Consider the following 21,990-nt stretch of genomic DNA (forward strand, 5'->3'; position numbering starts at 1 on the left):
TTGCTGCTTCTTATCTAAATAGAGCCTTCAGGCTGTCAGGTCTGGAGCTGCCTACTGCTCCATTCATCCATGCTTCCCATGATCAGCATTAGGTGTTGCTGCTGTCAGAGCAAAACCTTGAACAAAAAACGCTCATCTTACAATGGATAAGACTGAGCCTGGACTGTGAAAACTGGGATGAAAAGGAGTTTGTTGTGAGTATGTCCTCTTTTGGAATTTATCACTGAAATATTGATCACTGTTGTGGATGGAAACACACGATTTATATTAATCGACGCTGCCTTAGCTTTCACACCCCAGGGATGGGTGATATGAATGGTTACATGATAATATCCTATGAGACGGGGTGATTAAAAGGGACATATTCTCTTTGTATATTTTCCTATGATACCCACGAGGCCTGTCTATACATCTCGTCAGTTGATGCAGACTTTTTTGCATGCACTTTTCTTACTGAGTTAGGGTAATCCAGTTGTTCATGTTCATGTTCATGTTCATGTCCATGCTGACTTACAACTGTGATATAGCTCATATTAAAACAATATTAAAACGACCCATTCCTACCCAACTAAAACATATAAGACAGTGTGTGTGTGTGAGTGTGAGTGAGTCTCACTGTGTGTGTGTGTGTGTGTGTGTGTGTGTGTGTGTGAGAGAGAGAGAGAGAGACTCCCTGTGTGTGCGTGTGTGTGTGTTTTTGAGAAGAGAGAGTCTATGTGTGTATGAGTGTTTTCTTGTGTTGTGTTTGTTTATCATGAATCATTATCCGCAGTAGCATCTCTCTCTAACTTCAGCTGAAGCAAATGTTGTCTACTGCCAATCAGATCAAGAATCTCATGCTGTGGTCTGAGCAAAGACAAAAACCTCTCTCTGAGCTCAAAGAACTCCCTCTGAGCGGAGAGATCTCTCTCCGAGAGTTTTTCAAAACCATTCGTTCTTGTGTGGATAATGCTTGAAGGACCTCACACTGTAGTCTGAGCAAGGAACGACTTCTCTCTGGCACTATACAACTTCATTATGGTGCTCATGGAACATGATGGTGTTGAACGGTGATGGTGTTGAAGGGGGGTGGTGTCATTCATCACCACCCACGGTGTCATGTCTGCCTTGCAAATCTGGCTAAAGTGGAAGATTGCTACAGTAGATTTTTGGTTTAGATTTCAGTGAAGTCATTAGTTGGATTGAGCGCTGTAATTTCTTGCATAATGATGACATGGCCAAGTTGTGCTAAGAGCCGGTTGTTAGAGTGTGAAGCATAACATGGAAGCTCGGGCCTCAATTCTCAATTCTGTGTGTGTGTGTATGTGTGCGTGCGTGCGGGCGTGCGTGTGTGTGTTTGTGTGTAAGGCTTAGGTCTCAATTCTCTCTCACTCTCCTCTCCTCCTGCGTCTCTTCTGCAGGTACTCCTGAGACCAGCGGAGGGAGACAGAGGAGCGAAACCCGACATCCTCGCCACCCTCTCCACCGCCGCACCAGGAGGAGATCCGGCTCACGCTCCGCTCTCTCAGTGTCCCAAAGAACACCCCGCCTTTTTTTTTTAGCTCTCTCTCTCTCTCTTCCCCTCTCTCTCTTTTCTCTCTCTCTCTCTCTCTCTCTCCTGCTCTGTTTGTCTCTGTGTCCCTCAGAGCTGGCTCATTGTGACCTGACAATAATCTGAGTGCGTTTGTGTAATAATTTTGGTGCGTTTGTGTTTGCTATTCGCTACCGCGGATCACCAGGCATTCTGTGCTCAGATTAACACCTTTTCTCCTAATGGGCAAAACCACTTTTGATATATATATATAAATAACAACAACAAAAAAACAATCTCTATGCTTATGTTTAAAGCTCCTGTATAATTGTTTGTTTTCTTAAAATTTTTATATATAAAAAGCTTCATTTCGTAAGCCTTTTGCAATTTTATTACTGTACGTAGAGTATTAATATCAAACATGTGTATCTAAGCCTTGTGGAGAGGAAGTGTGTTGCTTTATTGCATTTAAACCTGCTGAATTTAAACATGTGTGTGACAATCTGTCCTTTGAAGGGTTTGCAGAAAGATGTCAGGGATTGAAGTGTCCTCTTAGCTTCCATGGTGACCGTCACCTGTCACAGCCTCCTCCTCTATCCTGTTCACACACACCCTCATGGTCCAACACACATACTGTACACACACTCAAAACAGCCTCACATCCGCCCTGAGATCAGACAAACTAGCATGCCCTGATACAAACCACACACGCACACACACACACACACACACACACACACACACACACACACACACACACACACACACACACAGACACACACACACACACACTCATTGTACCCTTACAACAACCACGTACTTGGCAGGGGATCCATATTTAAGCCAGATGTGTTTTTTTCCCCACCACACACACATACTCAAACACATGCTACATGTACACGCAGACATTCGATGCCATGCACTGGCGATGATCGTGAAGCCTCAAGGTTAAGATGGACTGAAATGGGTCTGTGTGTCTGTCTCTCTCAACCCTTTTGTCTTGTGCTGCAACATTGCTACAGTTGTGGCTAGGATAATCAGCCTAGCCTAAATGTTGATATTGTTTTTGTAAACATTTGATTTTTAACATGCAAGTAATTCTCTTTGTCTTTTTTTTAATAATGATTTATCATTTCTACTTTTGAATCCTCATTTTAATGGTGATTTTAAAGCAATCAGAAGATATGCATGATAAAATCTGTAATTTTACAACATAATAATGCTTGTGACCGGAGGGACTTATGGCAAAAAAAAGCCTATTTATTTCAACAACTGACTGCATGACTGTCCCAACTGACTGGGACATGTTTGACCAGAGACTATACAAACTTAACTGTTAAATTATTCAGAAAGATTTATTTGACCTGATGTAAAAGATTTATTTGGCCTGTTAGTTTCAAAACTGTAATTTTTGAGCTGAACAAAAATTGAGGGTGTGATTACATGGCATTTAACGTCTGGCTGAGCTGACATTTGGACCTATCCCAATCCCTGAGTGGCACTAATTTTCACTGGTATTCTAGAATCAACCGACTTACGAAACAGGATACAGTCTGATCTGCAGAGGTGGAAAACTCCTATCATGTATTTATTGGTTCTACCTGTGCACTTAACACAAGTGATCTCATCAATTAGCTGTTCTACCTGGCTGAAGAGTTGTGCTAATTAGAATCTGGTTTAAATGAATGGTTGGCACAGATATGTGGTAGGACTTTTACTCTCTGAAGCTGGACTTTTGCACCTTTGCTGATCTGTGCTTCTTACAGAAAATGCCTCTAAGTTGTTCTTCACGACAGGCCCTTGATATCCCTGCTGCTTTGCCTCAGACTGTACATCTGTTGTCATGACGTCACCTGCATCACCATCATCATGTCATATTAGCTGTGCAAATCACTGCTCACCCTCTTTGGAGATTAGAGTCAACGACAGTGATTTCATGTTTTCTTTCTGAAGTCATCAGCTTATGTACTCTCAAAGATCAAGGTGAATATGGGACAGCTGTACAATAAAAGGTTGAACACAACTTTTCAGCTCTGCGGAGTCATCTCTTTTAGAAGTGCTACTTATAGATGCTGTGTGGACTGAAAACTTTTGAATATGATGAACAACATCGAAGAGAGGGTGTCAGAAACCGGAGACATCTGCACATTGTTCACTGATGTCTTTTTAGATATGACGCAAGCCATCAATCACTGTCGAACGAGGACTATGCCATCCTGGTGTTAATAGAGATGTTGAACAGACTGCCATGGGAGGAACTTAGGACATGTCTGAACAAATACACACACGTGTGGTGTGTGCATGCATATACATGACAAAGACCAATTCACATATATACACACACACACACACACACACACACACACACACACACACACACACACACACGATATGGTCTTGGAAGAGGCTGGCTCCATTCTGAGGCAGATACCTGTGGGAGACACAGGGTGCCTCTCATGTAAAGTTTATACGTCCTCCCTCGCTCCTCGGGCCTCAATCCTCACTGATCTACAGTACATAAAGAAAGATAGACGAAAGGATAGACTATTGTTGTTGCCGCCCCATCATTCTTTATGTAGATCAGTGAGGATCGAGCCTGAGGAGCGAGGGAGGACGTATAAACTTTACGTGAGAGGCACCTACAGACTTCCTGAGCTCCCTCCTTGGGCAGTAGAGCTGGCCTCTGATTAACCTGGGTAACATCTGAGTATCCCCTGAGTGTTGTGTTCCTGAGACTGACCATAAGGCTTTGAGGCCAGTGCTCTCCTCCTAAGATGAGACGGGATTCTTGTCTAAAACTGTCCTGTCAGATCATGTGTCCCCATGGGCGTGACCTGCTAAGCTATAACCCACAAAGCCAAATCCTACTAGACAACTTTTCCCATTACAAAAGGATCTTAAACACATCAGTTACGTGAGGATATTGAGTGAAATCAATTATATGAAGAAATGAGTGAACTCGAGTGGTAACTCTCTTTTTACACACTAATTATTCTACTTAACAATTAGCGTTAAGCAATAAGATTTATCCACACACCCTGGGGTTTTTCTCCAGAGTTAAGCGGATCTATGAACAGTGACAGAATCAGAGTTTTTGTATGTGTGGTTCTGCTGCTATCTGCCACATCTCTGTGTGACGCTGGAGTCTCCGCATGACTGCATGACCCCTAAGCCCAGCAGGTCAGCAGGCACTGGGCAGCTGCCTGCACTCTGGCTCCCCCTGCTGGACCGGCAGGAATAGCATCACCCTGCACTCTGATTCCCACAGGCTCTCATCACGGAGGCTCACAGCCAGGTTATCAACAGCACAGAGTGAAAGAGAGGTGCAGCGGAAGATCATAATAGTCAGTAACTGTGTTATTCACTCAAATTCTTGGTCTGGAAATATGTCAGTAATCATATTATCCATTCAAATTCCTAGTGTGAAATAATTCCCCTGAGACCTTAATTCCTGACAGTGTGTGTGTGCGTGCGCACAAACACCTTTCAATCTCAGTCTCTCATTCTGTCTGTCAGTCAGTTTGTCAGTGTCTGACAGTCTGTCAATCCGTTGGTTTCATTTGTCTGTCCATCCATCCATCCATCCATCCATCCATCCATCAGTGAATCCAGAGAGTGGCTGTGTGTCTGGTGCCTGGAGGGGGAAGCTGCGCTCTCACAGCAGCGGAGGAGGATGAGGAGGAGAAGGAGGAGGAGGAAGAGGAGAGTGCTGCTGGACTGGCCATGACGTCAGAGACGGCTCTCCGTTATCTCTCCCAGACGCCGGGCGCTACGGAGGACACTGAGCAGAGGCGCTCCGCTACGCACAGTGAGACAGCACACACACACACACACACACACACACACACAGGTGTAGGATCATACAGGATCAGGATCAGGGCAGACCGTGCTGTGAGACAGCACACACACACACACACACAGGTGTAGGATCACACAGGACCAGGACATACCGTGCTGTGAGACAGCACACACACACACACACACACACACAGTGTAGGATCACACAGGACCAGGATCAGGACAGACCGTGCTGTGAGACAGCACACACACACACACACACACAGGTGTAGGATCACACAGGACCAGGATCAGGACAGACTGTGCTGTGAGACAGCACACACACACACACACACACACACACACACACAGGTGTAGGATCACACAGGATCAGGATCAGGGCAGACCGTGCTGTGAGACAGCACACACACACACACTCACACAGGTGTAGGATCACACAGGACCAGGATCAGGACAGACCGTGCTGTGAGACAGCACACACACACACACTCACACAGGTGTAGGATCACACAGGACCAGGATCAGGACAGACCGTGCTGTGAGAAAGGAGGCAGCACATGGGAGATGGCACAAGGGGAGATTTTATGAAACTGCTTTATAAGAGAATATTTAAAAACACGATGTTATGAAACTGTCATTGAAGAGACTGCTAAAAATGACAATTTTATGGAACTGCTGTTTAAGAGACTATTCAGAAGGACGATTATATGAAACTGCTATGGAAGAGACTGTTAAAAATAATGATTTTATGGATCTGCTATTTAAGAGACTATTAAAAGGGACAATTTTATTAAATAAAATGATTTCTGTTGGATCATAAGCATTCCTTCCACTCCAGGCCCCTAAGCCCCTTAATGCTATTATTTCTGGATACTGGTGTTACTGGTATGACTGGGTTCTGCTGTTACTGGTGTAACTAGGCTCTGGTGTTATTGGGCACTGGTGGTACTGAGTTCTGGTGGTACTGGGTTCTGGCGTTACTCGGTACTGTTGTGACTGTGTTCTGGTGTTACTGAGTTCTGGTGGTACTGAGTTCTGTTGTTACAGGGTTCTGGTGTTACTGAGTTCTGGTGTTACTCTGTACTGTTTTGACTCGGTTGTTCTGGTGTTACTAATATTACTGGTGTTCATGGGTCTACAGGAGACAATGATGGAACTGATTTTGAAAAAGGCCTGTGACTATAAACACCATTCTCCTGATAGCTGGGAGAGGGCACATGGGAGCAGACCACAGATCACAATCTGTGTGTGTGTGTGGGGGGGGGGGTGCATGTGGGCGTGTGTGTGTGTGGGCAGCTGGCACACAGGCTATCAATTATCAGGTCCGTTCACGGCCGCCTGGTCCTCTCAGTGCAACCCTGACGCTTCACACTTGTTAGCACCGCTGACCGTAGCTAATTAAGAGTCCCGCCCCGAGCTGCTCGTTTTGCCTGCTAATTAACACTGCGCTTGAAGTCGCACCCACATAAACACACACACTCTCTCTCACACACACACACACACACACACACACACACACACTGTAATTGAGGTTTAATCTAAAAACGAGCAGCAGCCGCCTCACCTTAACTTTCACAAGCTCCCTGTGAAAGTCCTCAAATTAAATCCTGTCAAGGACATCACACAGGCAGGCGTCGCGCCGCACTCCCCTGTAAAATGTGGAAATCGCTGTGACGGTTGTCATGCAGACCGGACGGTAAGGAGGACACGCAGCGCACTTACATCTGCCTACAAGCCTCGAGGATTTCAATAGGAGAGAGACGTATTAATCTACCCCGGCATCACATAACCCAAGACTTCTTTGCTGAAGCCACCTTCAAAACTTCTGCAGACGACGGCGAGAGAATGAAACACTCTCTGAAAGCTCCCTCCGTCCTCCCTCTGGCCTGATAGAAATAGGTCAATTCCATAAAACTTGTACGGCCGCTGCGACGTGTCTGAGCTATAGGGAGTTATTTTAATGATACCAGCGAGCTTCATCTCCATCTTCTCACTCCCTCTAAAGCAGAGGTTCTCAACCCGGTGAGCCGAGGTACTGTACACTGGTGTGGCACGATGCAAAATGAGGTGTGCTGTGGAACTTTGAGGCACCCAATACATTTATTACAGACTCATGAAATAAGTTAGAGGGCTATTTTAAATATAATGTATAGATGACACAACTTCTTGATTAAAAAACTTCATCAGCATCATATGAGCATACAGTATATCACTGTGGCTTCAGCTCAGAAACACACTGTATAAAGAAACATAGAGTATGGAATGGAACACTCCTGTTATTGCCCAGATAATAATGTGATAGTAATGACATACTTTACAATCAGTAACCATATGGAGTGCATTGGCGTTTTAGTTTGATCTTTGGTGTGCCTTGGTGGGCCTCAAAAAGGTTGAGAACCTCTGCTGTAAACTGTTTTTCCTACGAGAAGAGGAATAACCAGCCTCTCCGAGTGGGTGTCAGTTCAGCTGTGAACGGCTACACCTCCAGCGAGGCCGGCAGGTAAGGTTAGAGGTGACACTCTCTGTCAATGTGTCCACACGCATTACACACACGTCCTCCTTCCCTAATGCCATTTCATGTCTGCCACCGAGGAGGACTCAGCAGGGTGAGTAATCTCTGTGTCCCCGCCACGACTGCTACCTGATGCTCACACACCTGTCACACTCGAATCAGTCATAAAGCCCATAAACGTCTCTGAGGAGCTGCTATTTCAGTCTCAGCAGGCAGGAGAACAAAACACTCACCCCCAAGGTACATAGACACACACGCACACAGACAGTCACACACACACACACACACACACACACATACACACACACAAACACATTCTCCCTCTCTTCTCTTGCTCCCATCTTCATCTTTCTCTTTCTGCCTCCCTCTCTCTCTCCTCCACACATCTCTCTCTGTCCCTCTCTCTCTTCTTTCTCCTAACATCCATCTCTCTCTCTCTTTCTGTCTCTCATTCTCCCGTGTGTGTGTGTGTCTGTTTCCTGACCGTGCTGAAGTAAAGTAGGCCACCTGTGATTAAAGCGGACCCTCACAAAGGCAGCAGGAGAAGGAGCAGGAGCAGCAGCGTGGAGGTGGAGGTGGTGGAGGTGGTGGAGGTGGCTTGTTAGCAGCATCTCTGTGTAATGTGCACGAGCGCAGCAGCAGCGGGGGGCTGACCTGGGCTTAGTGACGCCTCAACTCCATTGTGAGTGAAATGAGCACCTGGCTGTGAGGCTCCCATGCTAAATCACACACACACACACACACACACACACACAAATGCACAAACACACACATATACACACACACACACACACACACAAATGCACAAACACACACACACACACACACACACCCACACACACACACAAATGCACAAACACACACACACACACACACACACACACACACACACACTCACACATTCACACACAAATACACACATACACACACATGCGCGCACACACACTCACACACACAAATGCACAAATATACACAGACATGCAGACAAGCACGTACACCTAAATGATGTATTAGGATACCTCTCTGTGAGAAGTGTAAAGTGTGCGTGTGTGTGTGTGTGTGTGTTTGCACTAAAATAATTATTGAGAGAGTTGTGCTGCACATTGTGAATGTTTGTACTGCGATGAGGTGTACAAAACGACACTCCCTCTTGACGTGCCCGATGAAACTCCCTAGGTAATTACAGACGCCAAAAAAAACTCATTACAGACCTGCTTTCTCTACAGGTGCCTGTGTGTCTGTATGTATACAGAACTATCTGTCCCTACACAGACCTGCCTGTGAGTCTCTGAACTTGAAAGGATTATGGGTAGGCCTAAGTGATGGCATGAAGTATGAAGGGAAATCCCTTAAGGAGCTGCCCGTGTCAGTGCTTCAATGTGTGTTAGCCTCAGTTTGAGCAAGCTCTTTATGTTAGCTTGACGTTAGTGTGTGCTGGCTTTTAGTTTGTCAATCCTTTGAGTGTGTCTTAGGTCTCAGAGTGCGTTAGCTCCTAGCGCACTGTATGTTAGCTTTCAGAGTGCCTTGGCTCTTAGTGTGTGTTAGTTCTGAGTACACACACACACTCACACACAGCACAACACGAACAGAACAGAACAGAGATCACACACACATTCTTCGTCTTCTGTTTCCATATTTAGCCCATAAACATGTGACTTTGAGTCCTTAAACTCAGCAGGTGACGAGAATGTTCATCTAAAATGAGCTCAGCTGCACATCTTCCTTAATGTCCTATAGTGCTCCTCAAATATGATGAAGAAGTGGTAAAGTGACATATTGTGTGTGGAAGCAATTAAGCAACAGTGTATAAAGTATATCCATATTGTATAGATCCACACAACCTACTGATATAAAGCTAACGTGAAGTGCTGTACGTGTGATCTCTTCGCTGAGGCGAAGCCATTTGAACTGAATACAGGCACAGCGTGGCGACGGGTTCAGTGGAGTTATTCTGGGCTCGGGGGCTAAAGCGTACGTTCTCCTCTTGTGCTTTTTGAAGGTGCTGAAAGGAACCATGTGCTACAGTAACATCAGTAGACTTCTCAGCAGGGGCTAGAGCTAGCATTTCTTTTAAGGGATAGAGCGGCTGGGACTGGGGGCTGATCGAGGGAAACTGTAGCGTACAGGGGGGGTTCCTTTCATCCTGGCCAGACGGGAAACTTTCGCCTGGAGCGAATGGATGTCTTAAGCTAATGAAGTAATCCTCCAGATCCAACTGAAAACTTTAATGGCTTTCCTTGATCCATGTCAGAGGAGAAATTAAATATTGACATCTGCAGCAGCAGCAGCAGCAGCAGCAGCAGCAGCAGCAGCAGCAGCAGCAGCAGCAGCAGCAGCAGCAGACTTTATCATCCCTCAAAATGTATTTGAGGATTGAACACATTATCGTGTCTCCTTCAGGATGGATTGCGATGGTGAGCCAATGTGCAACTCCAGCTGCAAGCCCACAGCATCTGTGTTGCGTCTGTTTTCACAGGAGCAGATGACAAGCGGCGACACACTCCCTCATAGAAATGCTCTGCCACGGCAACCCTCTGTCTCGCCACGGCGTGGGGGACTGGAGGAGTGTTGATAGCTTGTCACCGACGCCCACCGGCTGCCACTCTAGGGGGCATTTATTATGCGGAAAACAAAGGAAATCTCAGGGTGACAGACTCTTTCCTGCCAGGAGGCATTTACTTAACTCAACCCAAGGCCTGGTGGTGGTGGTTGGGGTGGGGTCGGGTGGGGTGGGGTGGGGTGGGGTGGGGAGGGCAATCATGAACCTGATGAACTCCATCAATGCAGAGGTTCCGACACCAGAGCCGGATGATCAGTGTGTGGTAGAACCGATAACACAGCCAGATGAGCTGCTTGTGTTAGAATCAACAAAAGAGCCAAATGAGCTGCGTGTGTTAGAATGGACACCAGAACCAGCTGAGCTGTGTGTGTTATAATCAACAAAGGTACACACTCTGTGTGTGTGTGTGTGTGTGTGTGTGCGCTGTAAAGTGTGTATGTACAGTATGTGGGAGTGGAGTCATCCCTGAGCCTGGTGAGAAGATCTTCAGCCAGGCCATGTCTCAGGGAGCTTAATAACTACCTACATGACAGGAGAGGCTATTTTGAACCCGCTCCTGTGCTAAGTCTTGCATGCAGGAGCAGCACAGTGGGTGAAAGAGAAAACGCGTTCGGTGGGGGTTTCAGGAAAAGATGTTCGGTGGAGTTTGCCCAGTGTGAAACCGCAGGTGTAACAAGGTCCACTTGTGTGTGTGTGTGTGTGTGTGTGTGTGTGTGTGTGTGTGTGTGTGTGTGTGTGTGTGTGAGAGAGAGTGTGTGTGTGTGTGTGTGTGTGTGTGTGTGTGTGTGTGTGTGTGTGTGTGTGTGTGTGCTTTGAGATGGCCACACATGAGGGTCTGTTTATTGCCTGCGGTGTTGCATCAATATCAGTGGTATCCTTTAAACACATTGCATCAGTGGTATTGTCTCATTATTGTATCCAAGTGGGTATTTCAGACACCAACCCATTTAATGAGACCTGGTGGTGTGTGTGTGTGTGTGTGTGTGTGTGTGTGTGTGTGTGTGTGTGTGTGTGTGTGTGTGTGTGTGTGTGTGTGTGTGTGTGTGTGTGTGTGTGTGTGTGTGTGTGTGTGGTGTGTGTGTGTGTGTGTGTGTGTGTGTGAGTGTGTGTGTGTGTGTGTGTGTGTGTGTGTGTGTGTGCGCGTCCGCTTGTGTATGTATGTGATGTGTGTGTCTGCCTGCCTGTTTATTCCCTCTCAACTTGGCAAGTGGTCCTCTGGGATGGTTGCAGACTGAATTCCCTGCTGAGGACTGGAGTTTACCCATTCTGTATACTTAACACAGCATCTAAATTCCCTGTTGAAGACTGGAGTTTACCCATCAGAATTCCCTGTTGAGGACCGGAATTTACCTATCAGAATTCCCTGTTGAGGACTGGAGTTTATCCATTTTGCAGATCACGTAACATTACAGGAGACCAAAGAGGTTTGTGGGTGTATTTAGCGCAGGAACAACTCAAGATATCACTTCTCATGAATAAACTGAAAGGGATTCTTAGTGAGACTGATGCTTGAGATTAGAGGACTCAGATTATGCACACGGCCTCTGCTGCTATAGCAGACTATAGTTAGAAGAGAAGAGTTCTTTTCCAAAACGCTATATCCACCATTTTACATGTAATACATTTTCACAAATCATTTTTTTTATTTTTGTTTTTCAAGTAATTTCAGTGAAACTGTATTGGATTATGTTTAGTTGATTTATCTTTACTAAATCAAAACAAAACATGTTGTTCTATATTGTAACACTTATGCATACTACTGTAGCTCTTCTCTATGACAGCTGAGAATATTAATGGTGTGTGTGTGTGTGTGTGTGTGTGTGTGTGTGTGTGTGTGTAATGTTGGGACTCCTTGAGCTGAGAGGGTTAACTACACAGTTGCAGTTATGCAGTTTCAGCCCACAGACACTCTGGTGGTTATCTGGTAGGGCTCTGTGGAGTTCGAATCCATCGTATGAGCCGTGAGATTGGTTTGTGGACAGATCTACAGCATAAAGAGCAAGCCAAGGACACCAGTGGGAACAAGCTGTAACTGTGTGTGTGTGTGTGTATGTGTGTGTGTGTGTGTGTGTGTGTGTGTGTGTGTGTGTGTGTGTGTGTGTGTGTGTGTGTGTGTGTGTGTGTGTGTGTGTGTGTGTGTGTGTGTGTGTGTGTGTGTGTGTGTGTGTGTGTGTGTGCGCGCGTGTGCGCGCGTGTGTGTGTGTGTGCTAATACTGGGAGTCCATTGGAAACGTACTATCCTGGCCTAATGGTTCATGATCATGGCTCATGATGGACTTCCATTTCCTCATATTCTGTACCATAATTAGTAATTGTAAGTATCCCCCATCCTCTGTATCGTAATTAGTAATTGTAAGCAACCCCATCTTCTGTGCCGCAATTAGTAATCTGTAATCAGTCATCAGTAGAGCATCACGAGTCTCTCCATCTTCTGTACTGCAATCACACACACACACACACACACACACACACACACACACACACACACACACCAAACTGCAGTCATGCATGGGAATGTGCATTATGAACTTGAGTGTATTAAACTAAACTGTATGATATTCTTATCAGTTAATGAAGAAAGAAAACACTATTCGTTCTCTCGGAGTAATCAGCAGCCTACACGGCTGACTTCCCCCTCCCCTCGTACACGAGCAAACATTCACACGTCGCTTCATTCCAGCAGGGGAAAGGAAGTCAGCATCATCTCTATGGGAACATCAGTGGTGGTAGATGTGGTGATGATGATGGTGTGTGTGTGTGTGAGTGTGTGTGTGTGTGAGAGAGAGAGAGAGAGAGAGAGAGAGAGAGAGAGAGAGAGAGAGTGTGTGTGTGTGTGTGTGTGTGTGTGTGTGTGTGTGTGTGTGTGTGTGTGTGTGTGTGTGTGTGTGTGCGTGCGTGTTTGCGTGTGTGTGTGTGTGTGTGTCTGTGTGCGTGCGTGTGTGTGTGTGTGTGTGTGATGGTGGTTGGAGTGGATGTGCCGGTGCTGTTTTTCCTGGCTCTTTGCCCCTGCAGGGGAAGTGGCCCTGTGAGTGCTCCGGCCTGCTGGGAAACTTAATCCCGTCTGATAAATGCTAGTAATTACAATACACCATAGCATCGCTTCATAGCCCTCAGCTAATCATCAAGCACTGAACTACTGCCTGTGTCCAAGCATTCAGCAGAGCCGCACACACTCACACACACACACACACACACACACACATGCACTCAGGCACACACTCTCTCTCTCTTTCTCTCTCTCTCTCTCTCTTTCGCACACACACACTCTCTCTCACGCACACACAGGCACACCCATCTCACACACACACACACACACACACACACACATGCAAAAAACACAGGCGGAGGCTTAATGACTGGTGGTGCTTTAAAGGAGGAAGAGGACGAGGAAGAGAACACGTCACACAGGCCCTGCTGCCACCGTTGACCACTCACTGATTCTTATCAAGTGGAGGCTGTCATCAGACACACAGAACACACACGCACACACACACACACACACACACACACACACACATACAGAGAGAGGAGACTAGCTCTGCTGCCACAGTGGCCCACACACTGATTCTCTCCCAGTGGAGACTGTCCTCAAACAAACACACCACACATCCCCGCCCCACACACACACACACACAGAGAGAGAGAGAGAGAGAGAGAGAGGAGACAAGTCCTGCTGCCACAGTGGCCCACACACTGATTCTCTCCCATCCAGAGTAAGCTATCCTCAACCTGCCAGATAAAGAATGGGCACAAAGGCTGATGTGCGTCGTTTTAAGGCAGGCTGTAATGATGGCACGTTGCAGTAATCACACTCTGTGTGTGTGTGTGTGTGTGTGTGTGTGTGTGTGTGTGTGTGTGTGTGTGTGTGTGTGTGTGTGTTTGTGTGTGTGTGTGTGTGTGTGTGTGTGTGTGTGTGTGTGTGTGTGTGTGTGCGCGCGCGTTTCCAAGCTATGGAGGCAGTACATCTGCAGTGATCACACTCAGTTACAAAAAGCTTCCCCATTCTCTCTCTCTCTCTTCCCGTGCGTGTGTGTTGTGGTGGAAATAGCACATCATGATGATCACGCAGAGCAACCAAAGCAAAGACAGTTTATACAAGCTCTCTGAGAGGCAGAGGTGCTAAGGCGAGCAGTGCTAACCACTAACTGTTGACGATACACAACGTTAACGCTTGTTGCTGTCTACACTAATTGCTAACAGATTACATGACAGGTAGCAATGATGCTAAAGAGGTTGATATCATAGCGCAAATTCTGTAGCATCTGCGCCTGTAACCACACCAAAACCAATCAGTAGTAGTTAATCACTGGTAGGTGCCAGGGAAAGGTCAATGTTGGCCTGGCACGCAATATCCAAACTTTAAAAATAAATGTTCCCAAACTTTTATTTGCAATAGTAATTTGCATGGCTACAATTGCATGTAAACACTCATTTGTTTTCTTTCACATTTGACCAACTTTTCTCATAGCCTGAGGCTATAGTAACTGAGCCTACTGCCACTGGAATGATAAAAGTTAGTTTCCTAACTTTAAAAAAAAAAAATGGTAATAATCTAGACTATTGGAAAACACATACAGCAATTAGAATGAAAAAGTAATTTAGTTGTTTCCCTCCCCTGAGGAACAATCCCTCTTAGTTCCATACAATTTCACATTTCAACAGCCATCAGAATGAGAGGTAATGTCATGGATATCTCGTGATTATTTCTGATTTTCTAAAATGGGGGGATTGTTGATGCATTGGGAGTGAGGGTGGATTTATTTTGTAATAAGTAAAAGATGTCAAAGCTGTGTAAATGTGATATTATTTATTTTCAGGTTGCATTTTTCAGTAGGCTATCAACTGCCAAAAAGTCACTCAGACATCATTTATCATTCATCATTCACACCATTAACAAACAGTAGTAAAGCTTTTCTTAGAATTGATAGCATCAACAAATATTGTCTTTCATACATCATATCATACAAAAGTGTACTTACAGTGATCTCAACCATCTGGTGTCTGAATGTGTGGAAAGTCAAAACTTAAAGCGGTGTAGACATCATTAGACCACTCCATTAACAAACAGCAGTAAAGCTGTTCTTAGAATTGATACCATCAACAAATATTGTCTTTCATACTTTATTACAAATGTATTTTCAATGATCCCAACCATATGGTGTCTGAATGTGTGTCTAGGAGTATCCACCAATTATCAAAACATCTTCCTCCTCAGAAGTTTATCCGAAAATTGTTGACAAGCTGGCATGAGGGCAAACTAGCATTTTTGCAAAAAAAATCTGGGACTTGGTGGCATGATTTTGAATGATTTTTGAGTACAAATACCAATTTCATATTTAAGCTCATTGATTTCCCCCTTAACAGAAGCACTCGTACACTTCAGACAAACAAGCACCTCTATCTAACTCTGTGTCCAAACTGTATGCGATGTGAACAGTTTAACTAGCAATTGTTTTCAATTGGAATGTCGTAACTGGACATGCAGAACTTTTGTCAGATACCCTGTTTCTATTTTTTTCCTGTCTCTCACATAATTCTGTTACTTACATTAGAATGAGAAATATGATGCAATAGACCAGCATGTTTAACGGATTCAGTGTGGACAGAGAGTATTCAATGCCCCTATAGGCTAGTCGGCCCCTTGCATGGATACGCTGTCAAATAAATACATTGAGTAGAATAGAATAGAAACTTTTTTGATCCCGTGAGGGAAATTCAGTTCTCTGCATTTAACCCAACTTAACCAAATTAGTGAACACACAGCACACAGTGAACACACAGTGAGGTGAATCATACAACCCAGAGCAGTGAGCTGCCTGCCCAACCAGCGGCGCTCGGGGAGCAGTTAGGGGTTAGGTGGCCGTGGACTGGTTGGGGATCGAACCGGCAACCCTCCAGTTACAAGCCCCAAGCCATAAGCCACGGCTGCCCCACAAGAGGCTAGTCGGCCCCTTGCATGGATACGCTGACAAATAAATGCATTAAATAACAAAACGGTATCGCTCAGATTCGACTGCAGCACATTCAATGCAATACATTCGCTGCAAAGATTGATTTTTTTTAAGCATATGCAACATATATGTCACACTGTACAGCCCTGAAATTAAATTTGAGCAGTAGTAATCTCTCTGTGTGTGTGTGTGTGTGTGTGTGTGTGTGTGTGTGTGTGTGTTTGTGTGTTTGTCCTGTGCCCTGGTAGTGGTGAGCGTCTGCCGCTGGGCTTTAAAAATTAAAACCGGTTCAGAGGGTAAGTTCTAATAAGCTCCTCCACTGGGAAAGGCTGTGTGTTTGTGTGTGTGTGAGAGAGAGAGAGAGAGAGAGAGAGAGAGAGAGAGAGAGAGAGAGAGAGAGAGAGGGAGAGGGAAGAAGGGAGAGAGAGGGAGAGGGAAGAAGGGAGGGAGAGCTTTGAACTCCGCCGTATCAATGTTTGCACATGTAATCTACTTCAGTGTCTCCAATTTAGATAGGCCGACATTTTATAGCGTCTCTGATGCTGCTATTACTCACGCGCACACTGTGTCGTCAGTCTCATTGGAAACACTGCAGTTACTGTAGTGGACTAGCCGACCCAGGCAGACTCACACCAGCAGCCCGACAGGGTCAAATGCACCCTGATCACAATGAAATCATCTAAATGGATTTCTGTGTCACAGAAATCAGCACAGGCTCCAGCTGTGGCGCAACTGGCTGGGGCACCTGCACCGAACGCTGGTGACCCAGGTTCGATTCCCACCCCCGTGGTCCTTTCCTGATCCCACCCCTGCTCTCTCTCCCATTCACTTCCTGTCACCCTCCACTGTCTCTATCCTTAAAGGCATAAAAAGAAAAAAATATAGGCTATACAAAGATCAGCACAATGAGTGGCTTCTCTCTGATGCTCACCCAGCATTCAGAGTGTGCAGTTATAACAAGTCTCACCACTCAAGGCTGTATTACTAGAAAGGATCATTAAAGCTTTAATGGATATTCTGTGGCCATGAACATTTTATTGCATTAGTTTGACCAAATTAACCCTCTAGCCTGTATGCATATTGAACACCCTCCAACATTTTCTTACACTCATTATAAGTTGGTTGTGCATTCTCAATAATTGCTATGTAAGATGAAATTTTAAACTATCAACTCATAGCATGATGTCATTAACACAGTGTGTTGAACGACGGAAGTTGTTATTTTCGACCAAACAGCAACACTTTCTGGAGACAGTTCTACTTAGGTTGTTGTTTGACGCGTTGTATCACGGTGATAACAAAGCTAACTTTTCCAGAAACACACCCCTGGTGAAATCAGTCCAACCACCCACCATGAGGGAATCAATTGATTGGCAAAGTTCCTGCTTCCCTATGTCAAGATGGCATCAAGTGATACTGTAGCAGTGCATACATTCAAACTATGTTTATGCTCCGTGAATGGAACGCTTCAGTAACATGCCTGAGGGTTGGATGTTGGCCCACAGCTGTTAACTCCACAGCTGCCCTGATGTAAGACAACTTTTATGACAACGTAACGCAGCGTGACATTACAGCATTGGCCTCACTTAAAATGCTTCATCTTTGATGTAATGTATGGAAATGTAAACAGTTATTGGCTAGTCTGTCAAATGTGTTGTCATAGAAACTAGATTATATTTACTGTTTTGTCACTGGCACAAAATTTTGAAAGGCTACAGCACAGCGACATCTGTCAACAACCATTTTCTTTGTTGAATGACCCTTGTCATCTGGACTACAAATTGGCCTCAAGACAAGCAGATTACAAGTGGCAGTTTTACACCAGCTGACTCTGATCTGCAGACCAGACCAAAGCGCTGGTGGTGGCAGACACATTTACACATGCACACACACACACACACACACACACACAGACACACACACACACACACACACACAAAGAGTGAGACACATAGTCTTCAAAACGGGTATGCCAATTACTGTAAGTCACAAAAAGAAAAAAATATTTCTCTGACTGTTGGCAATGACCATTAACTTCACTGGCCAACTAGCCTATCTGCAACAAGGTATGGTGTAGCAAAAGTGTTGCAATAGAAACATATTTTTGCAACTTGTTGCACTAGTGAATCTCTCTGGTTTTTAGAATGTGTGTTGCAGCACATTTCTAGTTTCTAGAGGATTGTAGACTGTCGTCTCATCACAAGTCTTTGGTGTAAATTGGCCTTCAGGAATCTTTCATTCTGACCAATTAGAGCTGGGGGGTCTTGGGGACCAGGCAGAGTCCCCCACTGTTCCACAACTACAGCCATGTTTAATAACCACCCTCCACACACACATAACACACACACACACACACACACACACACACACACACACACTCATCCATACACACACACACACACACACACACACACACACACACACACACACTCATTCATACACACACACACACACACACACACACACACACACACACACACACACACACACACACACACACACACACACACTCACACTCATCCATCCATACACACACACACACACAAACACAGACACTCATCCATATATGCACACATACACACCCACACACACATCCCTACACACACACACACACACACACACACACACACACAGACATGAGGGGGTTAGGATGTGCCAGTGGCTCCCTGTCAAACGGCCCCTAATGAGCGTGTCACTCTTCACCCCACTCACACAAGCCTTTCAGAGCGTAGGAGCATAATGATAGACCATCAACTACACACACATACACACACACACAGAGAGAGAGACACACACACACACACACACACACACACACACACACACACACAGAATGTAATACAATAACCGTTCCTCCAAATGGACCTGGCATCTACCGCTGTGAAGACACGAAGAGACAGGACCAACCCATTCGGAGCTGATGTCTTGACACCCTCACTCATCAAGGCAAGTCACTTCTATTTATGTGACACGTTTTTTTTTAAAAAGCAGCAGCAGAACCAAAGTTACTTTTACTTACAGTAAAGAACACATTTTAAAACAGCAGGCGCTGAACCAAAGTTCTTCCAGAGAGACTTCAGAATATTTCATTTGCAAATAATTGAACAAATATGGGACGGTAACACAGGTCAGAAAGTTGACCCTGCAAATCCTGGCTGATATTTGCTGGCAGGGCGGACCCTCCCTCCTGGACAGATGGACAGAGACCACACTGGTGGTGGTGGGGAGGGAGGAGGGGACTTGTTGATTATTCTTTGATTTTAAATGATTTTACCTTGTGATTTACAGTATGCTTTCTTTTTTGATTGATTGATTGATTGATTGATTGATTTCTGGATTAAGACAAAAAGACAAATCCAAAGGATGACATGCTAAAGTAAAATACTTATTTCCAGCTGTTTGGTTTTGTTAAAGCGTGTTGAATGACCTCTGTTTATGAAATGCGCATCTGCGCAATACAAATAAACTTGCCTTGACTTGACATCTGAGTGAAGGCAGCAGAGCAGGTGTGTTAGGCAAAACTTTCTAAAGATCGGTCGAGACAGGTGATTGCACAGGGCTCAGGTGTGATGAATGACGTAGAATTAGAGTCTTCCTGGTAGAACTTATGCTCAAGCTTTTTTGCCTGCTGATGGAGGTAAATAAATGGACAATTAAATTCTCACTCAGGGGTGCGTTTCTACAAAGGATCTTGGTATAACTTCCATCACAATCTTTATAGTTAGAACCATTGTTCATGCATTTGGTGTTTCTAGAAAGGGTCTTTCCAATGATCAGTCTCAAAGAAGAGGAGAGGTTTGAACACTCCCTGAACACTCTACAACCGAGTATGTCATTCAATTTGCATCCATTCATCTTGAGTGCCGGGGTCAGGTGTAACGACGGAAATTGCTGTGGTAGCTTGACACAACTGTGTCCACAACTTCCATCCATCCATTCATTCATTCCTGCGTGTGTGAGCAGAGGCTGTTATTGGGAAAATATGGAAAATATTGGGGAAACATTTTCTTCGATTCATTATAAGTTGGTTGTGCATTCTTAATAATTACTATGTAGCTCTATAGACACTCTAAATGTGATGGACTATTTTTTACCATCAATGTATAGCCTGATGTCATTAACACTGGACAGTAGGGTTGGGCATCGATAACCGGTTCCGTCTTGGAACCGGGTTTAACTTATCAATTCCATCGACATCGTACGTCTTTTTTGTTATCGATTCCCTTAACGATTCCCTCAGCCTGCATGACGTCGGACCTTTTCCGGTTTTCCTGAAATGTTGTGTTACTACACGCCCTCTGCGACGACTCATACTACAAGTCAAATCGTGTAAGGGTAGTAATACCAGCAATATGTTAAAACATTTGTCCGTGAAGCATGGGATTAATCTCCAAGTGTTTGACAGACTACGGAGGTGTGCTAACGTTGCCCGGTCCAGGGCTCCAGAGTGCATATGCGCCCAAAATGTTTAAGAGTGTGCCTGAAAATAATTCTAGGTGCACCTGACGCTGCTCGGGTGAAAGCATACGTTTCCTTCACAAATTTTAATTGTAGACTATGCGTGCAACTTTGCCAAACTGTATGTAACCCCCTCGGCCCGCTCTCTCTCCCTCTCTCTCTCGTGCGCGACACCCGCCCCTCGACATGCACATTCACAATCGTGAAAGCAATGACGCATAGAAGACAACTAGTGACATTGTAATTAATTTCGGTTAGCATCATAGCGTAGGCTACTGCACAAATTTGATTCAAACGCTTGCATTCAAGTTGACTGATCATCTCAATGTTTTCCAACTCTAAGACTCAAAAGGGCCTGTCCCAAGGAGACAAAGTATTAGCCTACCTTGCAACTTAAACACACGTGGGGAAACTGAACAGTCCAACCAGTAGACTAAGCTAGCCAACTATGCTACTTTGTTTACAATTTGAGGCTTCAAGCCGACAGCTGAATTAAAGAGGCAGAGTTGTAATATGTCATGAATGTCATGAATATCAGAAATGTCAGTAGTAGGCTATAGATTAGAATATATTAAGAATTATATTATATTATATGTAGGCTGATTCTTTATAAAGAATATGTATACTATATTCCTTATAATAAGGAATATAGTATACATATATACTATATTCCTATTATATACTACTATATATAATAGGAATATAGTATACATATATACTATATTCCTATTATATACTACTATATATATATATATAGTAGTATATAAATAAAGACAAGCTTTTTCTACGCCTTATTGTTAAAAAATCATTCACATGAAAGGAGAGCGATAAAAGGTGACCTTTTGGCGTTAAAGGCGATGCAATGAAAAATGTGGGTGCACCTACATTTTTTGGGAATCGATAAGAGAATTGATAAGGAATTGGATTGATAGGCAGAATCGATAATGCCATCGATAATGATAAAAACTTATCAATACCCATCCCTACTGGACAGTGTTTTGAACAACAGAATTTGCTATTTTCGACCCAAACAACACTTTTCAGACACAATTGTTAGGCCTATAAGGTCGTTGTTTCAGTGAAATTTGCATCATACCATGGTGGTTTAGCAACGGTTAAGCTAACTTTTGTAGAAATGCGCCCCAGCTCAGGTGAGTAGCATTCAGCTGAACTGAACCAGTCTCAGCTCAACTGAACTGAA

The 21,990-nt window shown here is 44.6% G+C and overlaps 1 protein-coding gene across 1 annotated transcript in view; it reads left to right on the forward strand.

The window, feature by feature from the left end:
* Nucleotides 1–3,523, forward strand: part of scn3b (sodium channel, voltage-gated, type III, beta) — a 29,706-nt gene extending 26,183 nt beyond the window's left edge. The window contains exon 6 of the mRNA XM_062521105.1: nucleotides 1,401–3,523. Within this exon, the coding sequence (XP_062377089.1) occupies nucleotides 1,401–1,410 (10 nt within the window). The 3' untranslated portion in view covers nucleotides 1,411–3,523. The remainder of the gene's footprint in view (nucleotides 1–1,400) is intronic.
* The last annotated feature ends 18,467 nt before the right edge of the window (nucleotides 3,524–21,990 follow it).

The sequence above is a fragment of the Sardina pilchardus genome, chromosome 19, assembly GCF_963854185.1.
Source record: "Sardina pilchardus chromosome 19, fSarPil1.1, whole genome shotgun sequence".
NCBI classification, from domain to species: Eukaryota; Metazoa; Chordata; class Actinopteri; order Clupeiformes; family Clupeidae; genus Sardina; species Sardina pilchardus.